The sequence below is a fragment of the Neophocaena asiaeorientalis genome, unplaced genomic scaffold, assembly GCF_003031525.2.
Source record: "Neophocaena asiaeorientalis asiaeorientalis breed wild unplaced genomic scaffold, Neophocaena_asiaeorientalis_V1.1 scaffold91, whole genome shotgun sequence".
Classification (NCBI taxonomy): domain Eukaryota; kingdom Metazoa; phylum Chordata; class Mammalia; order Artiodactyla; family Phocoenidae; genus Neophocaena; species Neophocaena asiaeorientalis.
The window spans coordinates 606,829-627,952 of NW_020173198.1; the positions used below are offsets into that span (position 1 = coordinate 606,829).

Consider the following 21,124-nt stretch of genomic DNA (forward strand, 5'->3'; position numbering starts at 1 on the left):
CTCTGTAGACGCACATATGCCCATTGAACTGGGACAAGCTACCTTTCAAGAGTGACAGAGTCATTCTCAGCACCAGTCATTAAAAAAAGATCGCAAACATGCAATATGTGAAAATTAAGAGGATTTTATTGAATTTTATATGTTCTTGGAGAAAACCATTCGCATGTAAAAGCTTGACATTTGGTATGAGATTTTTTATTCATACTTCAACATAAATTCTTTGATCTGGGGGTCAGACATAGTTTTTCATTTCAACAGGACTTTCACATGATTACAGTCACAAAATTGGCACACTATATTAAAAAACTAAATCAGAGCTAGACAAAGTATGCAGCTTTATGCCAATTTAAATCTCAACATGCACCACCCCTCATACATGATCTTGGAAAAATCGTCTGTGAGCTTACTAAAATATTAACCAGAGAATGTCTGAGGTCACAGATGATTGTTTACAAAATAAAACCTCTTTTCCTAGTGCTACTCGTTTTGTTATAGAAAAATATTACAAATAAAAATTAGTGCTATTCAAGGTGTTCATTTCAAAGTCACATATGATACACAGGTTCAAGCCATTTTTTCCTCTCATATAAAGATATCCTGATACACAATGTGGAGACTGAATTACCGATCAACCACTTCCAACTCAGTAATGATACACGTTTATTATGCTGACATTAAAAATGAGAGTGAAGTAAAACATTTGCAGGTATTGGGTACACTTATAATTTGTTCCTAGTCTGAGACTCAGAAAAATGCTACAGAAACATGACAAAATTCATATTTCTTCCTGATACAAGAAATTTGTCTAAAAATCTGTAATTATAAAACAGATTTGCTTTTTATAAAGAAATGGCTAACTTTTTTCCATGGTTGGATTCTTATTTGGAGACGATTCCAATTTTAATTTGGGCCCTCTTTTCCTGGAGGGTGGGGAGAGGTGGCCCGGTATTGTAAGGTATATTCGACAAATACAGGGATGTTTCAGAGGACTACAGAGCACTGCTACAATCAGCCAAACTGTAAGTTTACTTTCTTGTGATTTTGTAAATTTTAAAGAAAAGAGGTCTCTTACAAGCTATATACAGCAGTTTACACTTCAGTGTTTCTTTTCACTTCATATACAGTTCAAATTAATTTATGACAAGTACTTGTCACATAAATTTATGTAGGCACATCAAAATTCTGTAGCTTTACTGGAGGGGTGAAGTCTTCTGTGGGATCATGATTCTGGATTCCATTTCCTGAATAAGTGGGACTGAAAACAAAGATCAAGATTACTAGGCTCGTTCTTTTCTAAACAGACTGCAGTAAATATACATTAACAAATAGGTTGCTAAGAATATTCAGAAGACATGCTGCTTAAAATCAGAATAGAGTACTGGAATATTTAGGACTGATCTCAGGGGAAGAAATACACAAGCTAATGACAGATCAGCTGACATCCTATAAGATGATATTAAAACATTCTGTCGGAAATGTGTTTGTTTCATTTGTAGGAAATTAGGAAAGTCCATATTGTGAGAAAAATGGTGCTTTCTCAGAAGGTTCTTTCAACTGAATTAAAATTTATATAACATCAAATAATTTGACTGTATCCTGTATAAAGGAACAAATACACTGTACTTGTAGAACCGTCAGTGCTAAGTAAAACACATCTTTGGGAACTTATGGAAATGTAAGAATAAACAGCAAAGCCACATACAGTTGTATGATTTTTTTGAATTAAAAGACAAGATAATAGTTATTTTCCAGAACAAATTACTCTTTGATCTTCCTGGTAGGATATGGGCTTAAATGTACCTGACGTGCAACATAGGTGGTACCTGCATTGGTGTCATTGGGTGGTATTCAGCCTGGTTGTTTTCTTCTAAAAATCAAGCAACTAGGATTTCATAGTGTGTGTTTATATGTGTGTGTGTGTGTGTGTACAGGTATACATACATGTATAGGTGTACACATATGTACACATCCATACACATGTACATATGGAAAGTCTAAATACCAAATTAATTTTCAAAATTACTTTTTAATTGCTGTATTAAATTGTAAAGCTTTGGGGAATGGACAATTTTGATGAGAAAGGAAAAGCTTAGAAAAAAATTTATTTGTATAATAAATTTTCAGAGAATACAGAAATGCACAAAAAGGGTAATGATGTAAAATTTACAACACATGAAGATCTGAGAACTGTACCAGACGACGTACATACTTGAAAGAGTGAATATTCTCTATTGAAAAAATGTCCTATAACTGTCAAAGAAAAATATGACTATTTCTCCATTCCCTCAACCTTACAATTCACGATCCTAGAGCAACGTACTATTTTTTTTTTTTTTAAATACATATTAGCTTCAGGGTGAAAGAACATTAAAACAATGAGATGAGAAGAATGAAATGTTTTATGCCTATTAAGATATTACCTGTATAATATACCAGTTCTTCCCAGCCGTGTTTATGCCATGCTGCATTCCGTATATCTTCCCTGGTCTGAAGATCCTTGTAAGCTTAAAAATAGCCACACAGAAGAATTAAGACTTAAACCAAACACAATTCCACTAGTACAGTGGGAGACTGGTTTCAGGATCCGCTGTGAATACCAAAATCTGCAGGTGCTCAAATCCCATAGCCGGCCCTCTGTATCCATGGTTCTGTACCCTTGGATTTGACCAACTATAGGTCATATAGTACTGTGTGTACTTACTGAAAAAGATCTGCATATAAGTGGACCCCAGCAGTTCAAACCTGTGTTGTTCAAGGGTCAACTGTGTATCCATTAAGTGTTGATTCTGCTGCACTCCTCATTTTCTCAAAGAGCCTACAGACCTTCCTCAACTTATGATGGGGTTACATCCCAATAAACCCACTGTAAGCCAAAAATATTGTTAAGTCGAAAATGCATTCAATACACCTAACCTACTGCAATAGACGAGCTTAGCCTAGCTTAGCTTAAACGTGCTCAGAACACTCACATTAGCCTACAGTTGGGCAAAATCATCTGACGCAGAGCCTATTTCATAATAAAGTGTTGAATATCTCATGTAACTTACTGAATACTGCACTAAAAGTAAGAAACAGAATAGTTTTAAGTGTATTGGTTGTTCACCCTTGTGATTGTGTAGCTGACTGGGAGCTGCGGCTGCCACTGCCCAGCATCACGAGAGAATGTATAGAAAGCCCAGGAAAAGAGCAAAATTCAAAATGGGAAGTAGAGTTTCTACTAAATGTGGATCGCTTTTGCACCATCGTAAAGTTGGAAAATTCTAAGTTGAGCCGTCGTAAGTCAGGGACCGCCTATACTTTGGGAACTCAGTACTAAGCTGGAATGACGGTGAGCTGGCTCTTTTGAGCAACTGTTAGGCCTCGTGGGAGACGCAAAACCACGCGCTCTCAAGACTCACAGTCTAGCAGATTCAAGACGTGCCTTTACAAACCAAGTGAACTTCCTCAATACATGTTAAATCTGTAACCACACTGTCAGACTACGGATAAGCAATATTAGATTCCATTTTTCTCAGCATTTATAAAGCACTACAGTGATCTGGGTGAGACTGTATTCAAGGCAGTGGAGAACAAAGAGACCCAACAGGGAGAACACAGCTGACCAGGGAGAGCTGCCTGGAAGCTGTGATCTGACCAAGTGGGTCTTCAGGTTGAAAAGGCCATTTTATCATCGACACGCGGGAACGGGAGGGAAAGGCACTCCAGGTGGAGGGAAGAGCACGGGCCAAGGGTCAGAGTCCTTGGGGTACAATTCGGATATCTCACCCAGGTGCTTTGGTCTCTGATTCCCAACCTGGGCAAGATCCTTCTAACCAGTGACCAGGGAAATGCCTCCTAGGCATCTGGACACGGTGTCAGTCGTGACTAAGAGATCACCCAGGGCTCCCTACTCAGTTCTAGTTTCTGTTTTGGGGCTTCCTTCTCCCTATGAGAAGACCTAACCTTGCAGGCCTGGCAATCTGACCATCTAAAGACAAAAGCTCCCTCCACTAGTAATGGAGTATAAATTTATTACATAAAATGTTGAAGATGCTGAAAAATAGAAGGAAAACAAAATCTTTTACCTCTCACCACCCGGAGGAAAACAGTTAACATTCATGTGACAAGCGGCAGTGTCCTCACCGGGGTCGGATGCACACCTAGGGTACCATGTGGTGACCCCTCACCACCCCCCTGCCCTGCCCGCCTCAGGGAACACAGTTTGGAGGCCTGTGTTCTTTTACAAATTTTCTTAATTAAAAAATTGGGGGGGGGGATAAAATATACATAACAAAATTTACTATTTTAACTATTTTTAAATGTGTAGTTCAGTGGCATTAAGTACATTCACGTTGTGCCACCGTTATCCATTGAACAATATCTTCCCATTCCCCTCTTCTCCCAACCCGATACACTTTACATTCTGCTTCTATGAATTTGAACAAACCACATTTTGTTCATCTGTCAATGCACCTTTGGGTTTGGGGAGGCTTTTAAAGATGGGAGGCACTGAGCCCATTCATATACTAAGGGAAGGAGGCCACAGATGGGGTGGTGGAGGAGCCGTGGCTGCAGCGAAGCCTTGAGGAGGTGGGGGAGGGATGGCATCACGTGCAAGGGTAACAGGAAGGGGGGCTGTGCTGGGGGGAAGACCTGCTTTGAAGCCAGACTTGCCGACGTCTGAGCCTGGCTCAGCTCCTGAACAGCTGTGGGTCCTGGGTGATTTATTCACCACCTGTGAGTCACAGGTATCTCATTTGTGGTGTGTGGCTGTAAGGATTAAAGGGAGTGGTGCATAAGGAACCAACACACTGGAGGTGCTCGATAAATGTTGGTTCTCTTTCTCTAAAAAAAATGGAAAAGTGAGGCTAAGTTTTGGGGGCAGACAACTGAGAATTCATCTCTGCACATCTCAAGACTTTTTCCTATAAAGTAGGAAGTGGGCAGTGGACATTGCGGACACAGACTCGAGACAAAAAGGAAGGTGGAAAAGGGCAGGGCCTCAGAGTAGACATGTGCCTGACCTCTGCCTGTGCGCCAAAGCACGTGGGTCCTGACCCATCCGTCTCCGCGCTCGCTCACTACAGAGGCCGCCCTCAGAGGCCCCTCCAGGCTGGGGAAGGGGAGGGGTCTGTCTTTTCAGCTTATATCCTCTGGACAGATCATGCACTAAAAAATAATGATAAAAATGACTTCACTCCCACCTTGAACCCATAAAGGTTAAATTACAGTTAGTATAATCAAAAGGCAGGGACACAGAACACATCTTTTAAAGATCTGTTTGCAAATCTACTCCATTTGAAAACTCTGATCCTTAGGAGGTCAAATCTCAGCTGGCTAGAAAACACTGACCCTGACATTCCGGGAGCTGAGGGTTACTGGTGGCCTCTAATCATTTGGTGCAGGTTTCAATCTTTTAAATGCCGGGGAAGCCCAGTGTGTGTGGCTGAGGTGAGCGGTGGCTGGCGGGGGCTTGGAGTGGGGTTTCCTCCCCAGACATGGAGGGTTTCAGGGAAAGGTCCCAGGGGCACAATGTGAAAATGACTTTTCTTGCCTCAACTCACCCATTTAGACCCAGGTCCCCGGCAGGTATCTTACCGTTTAGCCCATCGGCACGACCTGTAGTTTCCTGAGCACTTTTTATAATTTCCTGTGTCTCCATGGCTGTTCCAGCCCCTCCTTCCCACCTCTACCTGTCAGTCCCATCTAGATGCTGAAGTCTAGCTCGCATTCCACCTTTCATTGGTTTTCCCCAAATTCATAGCTTTGTATCCCTTTATATCCCGGGGCTGCTGCCTCGCCCCACTCTCACTTTCACCAGCGCACTGGCGTGCCGCACATCTGTGGACCCTGCACTACTGACCTCTTGTTCCGGGTAGCCCAGCACCTACGTTCCATCTGGGACATTTGGCTCAGCAGCGGTGTTTAAGGTTCCTGACTTGAGATACGATTTACTGCCTAGGACAAGTTAGTTAGTAATGAACTCTGAAATCCCAGGAATACAAAAATGAAGGGAAAAAAACATACCCCAAAGATGATGCACCATATATAGCTGCCCAATCTGGGAGAAGAATCCTCCAACTGCTTCATTACTGTCCTGTCTGAAGCGAATTGCACGAGCCCTATAAGAAAAAAAACAACGTTCAGATATTGAATCAGGTATGTTAAAAAGTATCAGTAAGTTCCCACCATCCTCAGCACAGGTTGTTCAGAATGCATTCGAAAGTTATTTCAATGTACATAAGATGTAAATGTACCTTTCTATAGCTACAGCAGTCATTTTTGTGAAAAGTGGACAGTAATTCATAACTATTAAAATAAAAACAACATGGGACTTCCCTGGTGGTCCAGTAGGTAAGACTCTGCATTCCCAATGCAGGGGGCCCAGGTTCGATCCCTGGTTGGGGAACTAGATCCCGCATGCATGCTGCAACTAAGAGTCCACAGGCCGCAACGAAGACCCGGCACAGCCAAAATAAATAAAAATAAAAAATAAAAACAACAACGTGAGGATATGTGGTTGCACTGCTGATTCTTAACGTGAAGTCTAGAAAACTGGCAGAGGGTAGGCTAGGACCTGTCAACTTAAAAACAGCTGCTTTCCAAGAACACACTGAGAGAGTGGGGGAATTCTCGATCTGAGAACCCCACGGTGCCACAGGCAGTGTACTCCAAGGGAGACAGGGACCCTGCCTCGAGAACAGGGCTTAAAACAGAGAGGAAGGAAGTGCACCGCACCTACAAAGCAGCTGCACACCATGAACTCTGAGAAACCCGCAAGCTCTGTGATCTACGGCCGAGGGCGGGTGTCGAATTCTGCGACCCCTCAGACAGCATATGGAAGAACCATGGACGTGAGCTTCCTGGCAGTTCACTGTCACCGTCAACACTGAAGCTGCCTCCTTTTCTCCCCACTTACCTGAGCAAACCGTTAGGAAAATGAGTACCAAATGGCATTCACTATGTATGCATCATGTGTGGATACACGTGTCTATGTGTATAACATGAAATTGTGATTAAATTGGTTAAAAATTGGCACTTGCCTTAAACTTTTTGTTTTTTTTTTGCGGTGCATGGGCCTCTCACTGTTGTGGCCTCTCTCATCGCGGAGCACAGGCTCCGGACGCGCAGGTCCAGCCGCTCCGCGGCACGTGGGATCCTCCCGGACCAGGGCACGAACCCGCGTCCTCCGCATCGGCAGGTGGACTCCCAACCACTGCGCCACCAGGGAAGCCCTAAACTTTGCTTTTTAAGATTCCCTGCTGCAAAAGGTATCAGCTTTTTAAACATCTTCTTTTGTGTCTGCACCAGTACTTTATTTTTATATTTAGTGATACACTTGAAATCCTAAACAAGTTTTTAAAATGTGTATGTTTTCTTAAAGCAGTTTTCTAGAACCAAAGTTGAAAATGAAGGAAGCAGCTTCAAGTGATGTAGGAAGGTCACAGGCAGAGTCTCTCAAGAGACTCCACACCCCAGTTACCCAGTCAATTTATATCAACACTGCCCAGGCTTGGCCTGATGTCTCAGTCATATTAGGGTCCCAGAGTGGACAGGACTTGGGAAGATGGATTCATTCTAACTCATTTAAAAGAGCTGGAGGGCTTCTCTGGTGGCGCAGTGGTTGAGAGTCCGCCTGCCGATGCAAGGGACAGGTGGACAGGACTTGGGAAGATGGATTCATTCTAATTCATTTAGAAGAGCTGGAGGGCTTCCCTGGTGGCGCAGTGGTTGAGAGTCCGCCTGCCGATGCAAGGGACACGGGTTCGTGCCCCGGTCCGGGAGGATCCCACATGCCGCGAAGCGGCTGGGCCCGTGAGCCATGGCCGCTGGGCCTGCGCGTCCGGAGCCTGTGCTCCGCAACGGGAGAGGCCACAACAGTGAGAGGCCCACATACCGCGAAAAAAAAAAAAAAGAGCTGGAGACTATGAACAAGGATTCAATCCACTAATATCCACAGTGAGAGACAAGATAAGTGAGTCGGCTTGACCAGCGCATTCTCTTCTTAGAGGCAAACTTCATAGTAACTGAATTAGAACATCTCAAAGGGGGGTGTGGAATCAGAGCAAGGGCAGCCTGTGGTGGGAGTGAGGAAGCCAGTCTCCTCAAGGTCACTTTGTACATCTTGGCTCTCATTCACCACGTGCTTAACTCCACAAAGGTGACCCATGCTTTCAGGTTCTTTAGGGGAAAAGGAGGGATCTCTTGCTATTGCCCCCATGGGCTACCTCCAAGCGATGTTAATTTCTTTAACCTTCCATGTAGTGTTAAGTGCTCATAATCTTCACAAAAATTACAAATCTGATTTGTAAATTATTGAAATTAAGCAAATCTCTTTAATGTGCATTCTAACCCTAAGGGGGAAAACCCTTAGTTTCACTGATAGTGATAAATATTCAGGACTGTTCATTTCCTTCTGAATTTTTCTCATTCACTTTCTCAGTAGGCAAAGAAAACATAACTTGCCTTAGCCTGGAAATAATCAGAAGCATGAAGTGAAGAGGAGATCACCACCTTAGTTACCTATGTGCCAAAATACAAATTGAATGAACTGGCTTTATAAATAATTTTTAAAATAACTGAAGAATAACCTCAGTTCCTTCCTTGTGGATTCCACGGTGGGCAAGTCTCAATGAGTAATACGGAAACATAGAACTGGGTGATCCTATTCTGTGGGCAACTAAATTACTACACTTATAGCATCAACCCTACCCCCCAATTCCTTAATAAAATGATGTCTACAATCATAGTATACAATCAAATATGTATTTCTTAGTTTTCAAATGAAAAGGAATTCTACCTTGCATTATTTAGCCTTTGATGACCTAAGAAGAAAAGATTCATTAGAAAAAAAGATCCCAGAACTGTTTTTTGGAGGTAGATCTTAGAAATTATCTAGCCCAAAGCAAGTAATTTTATAACTGAAAAAAAGAGAATATATAAATTGAAAGTAAGTAAAAATCATGGTTTTCCTTTTCCAAAGTGGTTGTACCATTTTACATTCTCACCAGAAATGTGTAAAGGTACCAATTCATTGACAACCTCGTCAACACGTTATTCTGTCTTTTGAATTATAGCCATCCTAGTGGGTATGAAGTACTATCTCGCTGTGGTTTTACTTTGCATTTCCATACTGACTAAGGATGTTGAGCAGCTTTTCACGTCCTTTTTAGGCATTCATAGAGCTCCTCTGAAGAAATGTCTATTCAAATTCTTTGCCCATTAAATTTCTTTTTCCCAAATTGATTTTATTCTTTATTGTGGTAAAAAGCACATAACATTGAATTTATCTCAACCATTTTCAACTGTGCAGGCCAGTAGGGCCAAGTCTATTCACACTGTTGTGCAACAGATCGCCAGAACATTTTCATCTTGCAAAACTGAAATTATACCCGCTAAACACCAACCCCCCTGCACCCAGCCCCTGGCAACCACCTTTTCATTTTCTGTGTCTATGGTTTTTACTGCTTTAGAAACTTTCTATTAGTGGAATCATACAGTATTTGTCCCTTTCTGACTGGCTTATTTTGCTTAGCATAATGTTCTCAAGGTTCACCCTGCATGTGGCAGGACTTCCTTCTTTTTAAAGGCTGCATTAATATTCCATTATATATATATGCCACATTTTTATCCATTCATCTGTTGATGGGTATTTGGGTTGCTTCCACCTCTTACCTACTGTGAATAATGCTGTGATGAACATGGGTGTGCAAACATCTCTTTGAGATGCTGCTTTGAATTCTTTTGAATATATACCCAGAAGTAGGGTTGCTGGGTCAGAGAGTAATGCTATTTTCAATGTTTTGAAGAACCTCTGTACTGTTTTCCATGATGACCGCCCCATTTTATATTCCTACCTACAGTACACAAGGGTTCCAGTTTCTCTGTATCTTGCCAACACTTGCTATTTTCTGTTCTTTTGATAATGGCCTTCTTAAAGGGTGTGAGATGAATGGAAAATAATTGTGGTTTTGATTTGCATTTATCTTATGATTAGTGATGCTGACCATCTTTTCATATGTTTTTTGGCTATTTGTGTATCTTTGGAGAACTGTCTATTCAAGTCCTTTGCCCATTTTGTAATTGGGTTATTTATCTTCTCGTGATTTGAGTTGTATAATTTCTTCATATATTCAGGATACAAGTCCTTTATCAGATGTGTGATTTGCAAAATTTTCTCCCAGTCTGTGACCCGTCTTTTAATTTTTAAAACTGTATCCTTTGAATTACAAAAGCTTTTAATTTTGATGAATTATAATTTACCATTTCTTTTCTTTTGTGGATTGTGATTTTGGTGCTTATGTAAGAACTCTTTGCCTAATCCTAGGTCATGAAGATTTTCTCTTATGTCTTCTTCTGAAAGTGTTGTATTTTAGCTCTTACATCTAGGTCTACAATTCATTTTTGGTTAGTTTTTGTATACAGTGTGAGGCAGGGGTCTAAATTCATCTTTTTGCAAGGATACCCAGTTGTCTGAGGACCCTGTGATGAAAAGATTATCTGTCCCCACTGAATTGTTTTGGTACATTTGTCAAAAACCAATTGCTCACGTGCGTGAGAATTTATTTCTTTTCTTTCAATTCTATCCCATTGATCTATATGCCTGTCCGTATGCCAGTACCATACTGTCTTGATTATTCTAGCTTTGCAGTCAGTTTTGAAATTGAGAACTGTGAGTCCTGCAACTTTGTTCCTCTTTTTCACGGTTGTTTTAGCTATTTTGGGTCCCTTGCATTTCTAAAGCCTGCTGGGATTTTGACTGGGATTCTGTTGAATCTATAGATCAGTTTGAAGAAAAATTCGTATTTTGCTAAACTAAGAAAAAAAAAAGTAGCAATTGTATCATTGTGGTGCTCTGTTTATGTGACAAAAGCAACACTTCAGAAAAGATAACATCCAAGAAGAATATGAAATAACTTCATGTGACACTTGGGGGGTTTTGTTTTTTTTAAATAAAAAGTCCTTATCTCTTGGAGATATATATTAAAATATTTATAGATGAAATTTTATGTTGTCTGAGATTTACTTCCAAATACTCTGGGTTGGGGGATTTAGACCTAAGCAAGACTGGCCATGTGTTGATAATTACTGAAGCTAAGTAATGGGTATGGAAGGGAGACCTGCGGTATTTTTCTCTCTAGTTTTATATATGTTTGAAAAATTTCATAATACAAATATATCAAACAAAACAACAGTCTAGTATCAAATCATGGCACTAACCCCAGATTTTATTTCTAGAAGTAACACTATGGCCTAAAAGAATCTATTTATAAGACTTCACAAACTCATCATTTGGTAAAATACTCACCAGTAATTGCCCCATTCAATCATAGTTCCTGGCTGAAAAGAGATTTGGATTCGGTTAGTTCTTCTGTGAAGAAATATGGAACTAACAGTATAAAAAATGACAAGACTAACTTAAAAATTAACTTTTAATAATGTGAGATCTAACAGATTAAAAAAATGTAACAAAATAGTATTATTCACTGTGTTCGTACCTATCCCACAGTGGAAGTAATATTCTGTGGCTTCATCTAAGAAGACAACATACACACAAAGTGAGAGTTAATTAAGTCATCCAATTATAGTCATAAAAACCATAGTTAGGCCCACGATGATTCAATTATTGGTACCTATTCAGACTTTATTGTGAAATTTTTAAATAATTCAATTTAAGTAAACCTAACAAGGACATCACTTGTTTTTTTTCCAGTATAATACTGAGCATTAGACCACCAAGATCTACTGATACTCTTTCACTTTAACTATGTTGCCACCTGGGCCTTTCTTTTTAGTGGTCACCTAAGTAGGGAAATATCTAGAGAGTCGTGCAAATACTATTCCCTGTTTCTCTTACAGTGCTGTATAATGTCAACAGTCACATGCTTATTGGCTGCTCTAGTTCAGTGACAATAGATGCTATATAATGCAGCTGGTCCTGCATGTTAGGTCTTTTCTCTTATGTGTAAGGCTATAAAAAACAAATGAGCTTAGCAAAGAGAAAGGAGGAGAAAGAAGGAAGGTTTAAAGAAAGGAAATAAGAGGAGAAGAACTGGACAGGGGAGAAAACAAGCCAAACACACATCACAGAACATTCGCTCAGTGTCTGCGGTCCACTCAGCATCAGGGGTGCATGTCCTTCTGCACAGAAGAACAAGGGGACAGTTAACTCCTATTTCAGTACTTACTCGGAGCTGGTAAGATCTGAGTTCATATATATTCGGTCCTGACCGTGGGACAGGTTCATTCCAGAAACTGAACTCCAATAGCAGCTGATTCTTCCTCGAGAGAAGCATGTTGCTTCTCGCCTTACGGAATTCCGCAAATTCCTTTGAGTGAACAAAGGTGCTCATGAAATCTTCTAATATTTATATCATAAATATTAGAGGATTTATATATAAACCCACTTTAGCAACATTTATGTTCCTCCCACAATAGAATACTATTATGAATAGGGTCCAGTTGGCCTGAGACGGTCCCAGTTTACATCTTGTTGAACCAGCATAATGACTATTAGTATTCCCTTTCACTCTCAAAAGTGTCCAAGTTTAGATATCAAACTACATAGTCATCCTAATTATTTAAATGACAAAGTAAACTAATTTAATTTCCTATGATTTTAGGTTCTTCTAACTGTTTGACAGCATATTGAGACAGGTGACATGGACACCTCAAAACATCAGAAAATCAAACAGCCATTTATATTGGGAATTCCCTGGCAGTCCAGTGGTTAGGACTCTGTGCTTTCACTGCTGAGGGCACGGGTTCAATCCCTGATCGGGAACTAAGATCCCACAAGCCTCACAGCGAGGCAAAAAAAAAAAAAAAAAGTCATTTATATATGGACGGGGAGTCTACACAAAAGGTTTTCTTTCCTAATAATGTATGGCTGGTAGAATATTCTCCATTAACACACACCTCTTCGTGAAGGGAGGGGGAGGATAGCAAAGTCGGCCCAAGATGAAGAATAAGTGGTTGTCAGTTCCTGAAGCAGATATGTGTTAGGTAACCCAGACTGACTTACCGGTTTCAAAGTTCCAGCTTATCAAAGTACAACTGACTTTTACAATAAGAACTACCATTTTAATAGTATTACAACTGGTTACTCTATGTTTAAATACAACCTCAAGAGTCCAAATAATAAAATTTTTACCACAGAAAACTAACAGTTTACTAACAAAAACGATGGCAGAAAAGAGTCACTTAATTCTGTACTAACATCTACTATATCATTAGTCTTTTTCAAAAATCATTACCTGATTTTCTTTGAGTTTATTCATGACCTCCGTGAGGACTGGATAACCTCCTTCATACCTCCAGAGGTGAACTGAAATATATTTTAAACGATAACATACATTTAGAGTTTCATGATACTCTTACCTTGAAAATATTCTAGATACGCATGGTGTTAACACAGTACAAAACTGTAATGTGTGTTGGCTCAAGTTACACCATAAAGTTTCAATAATAGATTCAAACATGAAAAACGATCAAAAAGGAGTTTCTGCAGTGATTTACTGAAGAAACCACTTTAACCATAAGACTAGACTGAGACTTGGAAAGCTTTGCTTATAAAAACAAGCATTATGTTAAAAATCATTTAAGTAATGACAGTAAAGGCTTAAGGAACAAGGGTTTATTCCAAAGACTTCTGCTTCCTACCAGCTTGATCCTGCTCGCCATACCACGTGTTCCAAGTCCCCACCAAAGTACAAGGGTAATGTTTATCTTCGTGAATCTTTGGCAACACCTCTTGACTTAAAGAGAAGAAAGAGCAACACTAATTAAACAACCACCGAAATTACACCAGGTGGACAACACATGATCAGTAACAGGAAAAGGTCATCTACTCTGTGTTCTGACAACTGACCTCAGAATACGTTTATGATAAAAAGACGTGCAGAATTAGCCTTTTGGCTGAATTCTGCTGTGCTCTCATGTCCCAATTATCAGAAGCTTAGGTGACTGATACCCCAGCTATCTAGAACAGTGGTAAGTAACTCAAGTATATTGATAAAAATGATAAAGAAGAGCCAAAGGTCCAAAAATTCCAGGAACTATGAGTCTATTATTTGCTGTTTCAGAAAAAAAAAAAAAAAAAGAAGTATATACTTAGGAATGGTGATGTGTATGAAAGCTAACTTTTGCTGGTTCCAAAGATGGGAAGGATGAGAGAAATGTGAATAGTAGAAAAAGAACGCGGGAAAAGAAAGGGAAGGAGGTCATGTGGAGGATGGGGCAGATGACAGGAGCGGCCCAGGAGGCACAGGAAGCAGCAGCAGAGAACGAGTGGGCTTTAAGGAAGACGACGGAGTCGGGACACAACACAGTCTGGAAGCAACCCCGACCCCAACAATCCCGAAGGGCGTCAAAGGGGCAGGAGAACCCAAATGAAAGCGATGACATGAGGCATAAATTCGTTTCTACTCAATTCAACCAGTTGAGGGGTTCTGAAAGGTATCGCACCTAATCCCACGCCAGACACACCGCCCAGTTTGTCGCTATTGATTGAGCATGGTCCTGGTAGTGTATTAATTTAACAGAGGTGTCAGAGCCTGGTTCCACGGAAACCTTCCCGCATTACAGATTCTAACGGACAGGGAAAGGTAAAGGGAAGAGCCATAACTGCATCATACCAAGAGAAAAGCTAAAATTTGCACACTTTTTGAATAGAAAAATTACGATGAAAAAGTGCCATATAGATCCAACAGTGGATGCAAAAAGATATCAAGGGTCAGAAATGGAACCTGTTCTTATTATTTGCTGACGTCAAGTGATATTAAGCTAGTGATCACCACCCGATGTTGAAGCACTAGGACTGGGTGGGTATGACTAGTTAACAGAGAAAAGCTCTGAATGGTCTTATGTCTAACTGAAAACTCAAATGACTTTAAGACCCAGTACAACGACCAAACCACGTAATTTTTTGAAGGGTAGCATTTACTTTTAAAATTAAGATCAGATATTAAATGTATCTGATGTATGACTCGTGAAAGTTCAGAAATCACATGGGATTGATGGAAATTGGGGGTGAAGAAAGACAGATTATGTCAGGGAAATGGAATTGGGTTTTCTTTTTGCCACATGACACGATCAGGAAGTAAACAACTCAGCACTGGAGCTAGTGTGGAAGACGGAAGCCTGCACAGATGACCCAAGTGAATGGAGGCTGTAAGGTAGGTAGTACTTGTACTCAGAACTCGAGTTGGGAAGAACCTCATTATCTGGGCCCCTAAAAACCAGGCTGGAAACAGGCAGCTGCTGAAAGTTTCAGAGAAAAGATAAACAAACATGATGAAGGAGAAAACAGAACTCAAGCAGATCAATTTGACAAACTTCTGGGTAATGGACTGCAGGGTGGGGCGAAGGTACAGGTGCAACTTCAAACCCAGGAAGGCAGTCAGAAAGGGCTACTTGGAAATGGGCCTCAACAGGCCTGGAGAGGGAAACAAGCAAAGAGAAGCAAAATACACATCAAATGAAGAATACACAGCCCTTAGTGACCGGCTAATCACATACAACTACGGCAAGAGTCAAATAAAACCATGGTGAGTGTCACACATGGAGAAACTGGAAGAGCAGCGTAATTCTGCATGTTGAGTTTGAAGTGAGAACATGAATAGATAGCCAGGAATCTGAGACAGGAGATGAAGTGAAAAAAAAAAACAAAACAGGACAGGAAAGATAATCCAGGGAAACATCAGCATACAGAAAAATTCCATTTTATGAGAAGAGAATTAGAAAAAAGCATTTGTTTTTAGGGCACTTCTAAGATAAAGAGAACTGTGCTGAGGTGAGCAAGGAACTCAACGCCAATGTTATATTTCACGAACCACCTCCAAAAGTAAGACAACAAAGGATGTTTTGCTTCTGAAAGTTACGCTGATTCTGGTAACAAAATCATTTGCTTTCTCATGAAAGCAGCAGATATGAAAGGTTAAAAAAAGCTTTTAAATTATATTTGTGGACAACTGATCATTAAAATGCTATTTCTGTTAATAACTAACGCACTTAATTCTCTTTGGTCTTAAAGTTTACAAATTCTATAAGAATATATGGGTTTCGTGTCATATGAGAATCTGCTGAAGGGACTTGAATCCTGGCGGATGGAAGACCCGGGAAGAAATGGCAGCTCTGCTGAAATCCATACAGGGCTCCCACGTGGCAATATTACTTAGGAGTAAAACTGGACACAGTGGAGGTCCCAGGGATGTGAATTCTAACTCCTAACACTCAGAGCTGTCCAGAAATGGCGCGTATGAAATGTATTCAAGCATAGCGTCAGGAAGGGCTGCAGAAAGGACTCAAGCACTGGATGAGTAGCGGGGCTAGACCACCTTGCAAGGTCCCTTCCAAGCTGAAAGAGTCTAGTAACATTCCAAAGTCTGATAGCCTATGTGAGGAGTTAGCTGAACAAGTGCTTAAAATCAAAACATCCTTGGTAATGCCCAACAGAGCTCAACTTAAGAGCCTCTCCACGTTCAGCTTTAAGAAGAGGCGTGAAAGATCTCGCTCTGCTATCAAGGGTTAGTGCAACTGACAAATATTAAAATCATTATTTTTCCCCAAGTAAAGGATAGTTTGGTATACACACCAAATTTTGTTGTATGCTTCTAGGCATTCCGGTTTAACATTGTGAACTGAAACAAAAGAAAATTCAACGATAAACTTATGAACAAAGGGAAAAAAGTCAACTATGAAGATAGCAAACCTATGACTCACACTGTAACTTGTACAGACTGCTTGTTTCCCTTTTGGCTAGGAGATTAGAGTGAGCATCTTTCCTTGGATCAACTTTCCGGACAAATAAGGATTTTAACCAGCTGTCCTCTCGAGGTCTGTTAATGGAAGACGCCAATTTCCTATGGAATAACAAATGCAAAAATTTGAGTTTAATCAGAGGTACGAAGATCCCAGGGTCTTTAGGTTGTGTCGTGTAGTACATTGTTTTCATAAATTCATCAATCCATTCAGCAAATACGCCTTGAGCACGCCGTCTAGGCACTATTCTAGAACCTGGGATACCGCATGTCCACTTTCCATACCACCAGCGTGCACTCTGAACGCAGGAGCGGAGTGTGAGAGAAGTAACTTCGGCACTCCTAGGAGAGTTCTCACGTGTATCTCTGTGAGTTCCACCGTGTGTCCTTCCTTCCTCCAAGGAAATTTTCAACATAGAAAAAGGAAACCTTTTCCATACAAGGAAACCTAGAATAGTCAAATTCACAGAGAAAGAAAGTAGAATGGTGGTTGCCGGGGGCAGAGGGGAGGGGAGAATGGGGAGTTACTACTTAATGGGTACAGAGCTTCAGTTGGGGAAGATGAAAAGGTTCTGGAGAGGGATGGTGGTGACAGTTGTACAACAATGTGAACACACTTAACGCCACTGAACTGTACTTAAAAATGGCAAATTTTATGTTATATGTACTTTACCACGACAAAAGAATGTGAAAAGGAATATACAGAGAAAGTGAAATGAATTTTCGTTAAAAAAACTATTTTACCCCTAAACTAAATTAACCTTAGAATCAAGATTTTTAACTCACAAAAACCTAAGAATACAGACTTCATTAACATATAAATAATTTGCTTATTTTCATCTTATAACTGAACTCCTACTATCCACGCTGTCAGAAAGTGAGGATAGATTTGACTTAAGTAACAAATTACACTTTACCCGTGAAATTTTAAGTGCATGTTTAATTCCCATATGCTTTGCTGGTGGGATCACAAATTTGTGTGACCTCCCTAGAGGGCAGTGTGACATTATCCATAGCAAAATTAAAACTGCGCAGGCCTTTCGGCCTAAGAGTCGCACTTGTAGCATGTCCCGCGGGCAGCTATGTTTAGACAAGAGCACACAGCTGAATGCGTGCAAGCATTCCTTACTACCTTGTTTCCAGTTTGTTCCTGGTACAGGCAATCTGGAACCCATTAATGGGGACTGGTCAAATAAATCAAGGTAGAGCCAAAATCAGAATAGAATGCAATCAATACAAGGAATGAGGCAGATCTACACGCACTGATATGTTGGAATCGCTGAGATGAGTTACATGGAAAAGCAGGCCCAGAACAGTACCACAAATACGCACACAAAGTGAACTGCTAATAGTGAGGACATCTGGGGACTGTGAGTGGGCTTGGGATGGGAGGAGAGAGTTTTCCTTTTCGCTGTATAACCTTCTGGACTCTTTGAGAATTTTCCATATACATATATTATTTTTATACCTAAAATTAGCTAAAATATCTAAAGTGCATGTTTAGAAACTCCTTTATGGGTAAGGTATATAGGTATACATAACCTGAGAACAAGATTTTAAAAATGAAAGCCTGGCTGAGACTCACCCTCTTCCTAACTTCACACAACCATAATCAAATGCAAATCGCATCCCTTCATCTTCTCCACTTTAATTCATGCACAGTAAAATTACTCTTTTTGGGACATACAGTTCTGTGAGTTTTGATAAAATGCATAAAGCCATGTAACCACCACCACGGTAAGATAGGGAACAGTTCCTTCACTCCCTAAAATTCCTCCTTTTGTAATCAACCCTTCTCCCAACTCCTAGCAACCACTGATCTGTTCTATGTCTCTACAGTTTGCCTTTTGCAGAATGTCTCATATATGGAATCATACAGAATGTAGTCGTTTGAGTCTGTGCCCATTCTTTCTGCACGATCGCCTTTATGCGGATGACCATCCTCTCTGGCCAGGGCTATCACAGCGTACTCTTTATTGTTTTGATCTTTAATTCACGTACACATAAATGATCTTTTCTGCCCTTTGCTACATCATGCCAAGGGCAGTAACGTGCTGGGATTCCAAATGACCAATACAAACACTCAGATCTTATCCAGTGCTTCAAAACAAGGTCTGGCTACTCACAGGCCAGTGTGAGCCTTTTCTGGGGGGATCTCTTGGAAACACTAGATGACTTCCTACAGACCATTTTCAATCTGTTTAGCAGACCTGTTTAAGGCCACAGATACCGTAAAGCAAATATAAGAGGTAAAGAGAGAGTGACTCCAGGTGTTAAGGAAGGGGAGTTTAAACAAGAGGCAAGAAAAACTTGCATGACATGCAAATTCCCCAATGCCTCATGAGATGAACGAGTGGATTCCACATTAATACAAATTCCTATTCTTATTCAACTATGGTGCTTTAGAAAAAACAGAACTCTAAATTTCACGGGTTACATTGGCAGCCTTTTTCTTTTTTTGCTTAAAAAAAATTGACTTGCTGCCTTAATGAACAAACATTACAGAACACTTTTCACTCCGTATGACTGTTTTAAATTTAAAAACCAATTCATAGGATATTATCACAAATAGCTAGAAACCAGATAAAAAGATTTTTTTTTGACCGATGGAGCTTACAAATATATAAACAAAATATACAAATATAAAATTAACAATAAAATGTTTTCTATAAATACAGTAATGGTCAAGAAACAGAAAAGCATTTTTTCAAATCTTTTAAGATTAAAAAGCAGCAAGCTCATATTAAATAAGCAAAATAACAAGTTAATACCAGTACATGCAATTTTTCTTATTAGTGCATAGTACAGAAATATATAGTCCTAAGCGGCATCTGTAAAAAGAAGTTGGAAATTCTTCCATTTTGCTTTTATTATATGTTAAAATGCCTTAGAATTAAGAAAAGTGTTAATGGTGGTATCCCTGAAGGAAGGATGGAGAGTTAAAATAGAGAAGACACACATCTTTCCCCATATAATATCTGTATTGACTATGTTTTTTATTTTACTCTTGTATTTTTTTAAGTACATGTTTAACCCCTAGTAAATACACTTAAAGCACTTAGGACAGCACCTGATTAATGGTGAGATTTAAAAACTGTTTTTAAAACTACTTAAAAAATACTTTTAAAATTAAAAGAAATTATATATAAAAATTATTAGCTCTTTAGCAGAAACCAAAATCATATGGTATTTGTCTGGTTTCAATTCACTTTTTTTTTTCTTTCCAAATTTATTTATTTTTGGCTGCATTCGGTCTTTGTTTCTGCACGCAGGCCTTCTCTAGTTGTGGTGAGCGGAGGCTGCTCTTCGTTGTGGTGCACAGGCTTCTCATTGCAGCGGCTTCTCTTGTTGCAGAGCACGGGCTCTAGGCACGCGGGCTTCAGAGCACAGGCTCAGTAGTTGTGGCGCACGGGCTTATTTGCTCCGCGGCATGTGGGATCTTCCCAGACCAGGCCTCGAACCTGTGTCCCCTGCATTGGCAGGTAGATTCTTAACCACTGCACCACCAGGGAAGTCCCCACTCTTTGATTATATAAATAAACTAATTCTGAAGAAGGCAATTCTCCAAATGAATCATGGTAAAATTTACTTCAATAAAAATAAAAACATTTTTGTCAGTTCATTTAAAGTATTTCATTTTTTTTTTTTTGGCTGTGCCATGTGGCTTGTGGGATCTTAGTTCCCGGACCAGGGATTGAACCCCAGGCCCTCGCCAGTGAAAGTACCAAGTCCTAACCATCGGACCACCAGGGAATTCCCGTGTTTAAAGTATTTTAAACACACCATGTTTTGGGATATTTGCTTAAATAATATCATGAAGCGAAACGGCAAGCATATAAAATTTGTGATATGCAAAGTAGAAAGTTTTAAGATTTTTTTTTTTGCGGTATGCGGGCCTCTCACTGTTGTGGCCTCTCCCGCTGCGGGGCACAGGCTCCGGGGCGCGCAGGCTCAGCGGCCATGGCTCACGGGCCTAGCCGCTTCGCGGCATGTGGGATCTTCCCGGACTGGGGCACGAACCCGCGTCCCCTGCATCGGCAGGCGGGCTCTCAACCACTGCGCCACCAGGGAACAGGGAAGCCCATTTTTAAAATTTTTTTAAAGGGACTTTTTTTATTTTTTTTTTTTTTTTTTTTTTTTAGTAATAACAATTATGAACATTGTACCCCTTATGAAAGGGGTACAATGGAAGTTTCTAAAAGTATCAGCACTAAGGAATTTCATTAAGAAATACTCACCAAAGCAACCACTACTAATAGTTCTTAATGAATCCTTCCAGAAGTGCATAGACAGGCATATACCATGTGCACTCATATTGATATTTAATTCCTATGGATTTAATACTTTATAATAAAGAATTATTGATGGACTAAATCTGGAAGGGA

At 40.1% G+C, this 21,124-nt stretch overlaps 1 protein-coding gene across 1 annotated transcript; it reads right to left on the reverse strand.

Annotated features, from left to right (window-relative positions):
* Positions 1-104: 104 nt before the first annotated feature.
* Positions 105-17,009, reverse strand: NIPSNAP2 (nipsnap homolog 2). The gene is made up of 8 exons (XM_024744326.1): positions 17,005-17,009; positions 16,702-16,841; positions 13,642-13,736; positions 12,168-12,308; positions 11,288-11,319; positions 6,007-6,101; positions 2,421-2,504; positions 105-1,255 (listed from the first exon to the last, which is right to left on the reverse strand). Exons 1-8 carry the CDS (start codon positions 17,007-17,009, stop codon positions 1,191-1,193), a joined length of 657 nt encoding a protein of 218 aa, XP_024600094.1. The 3' UTR covers positions 105-1,190.
* Between the last annotated feature and the right edge of the window lie 4,115 nt (positions 17,010-21,124).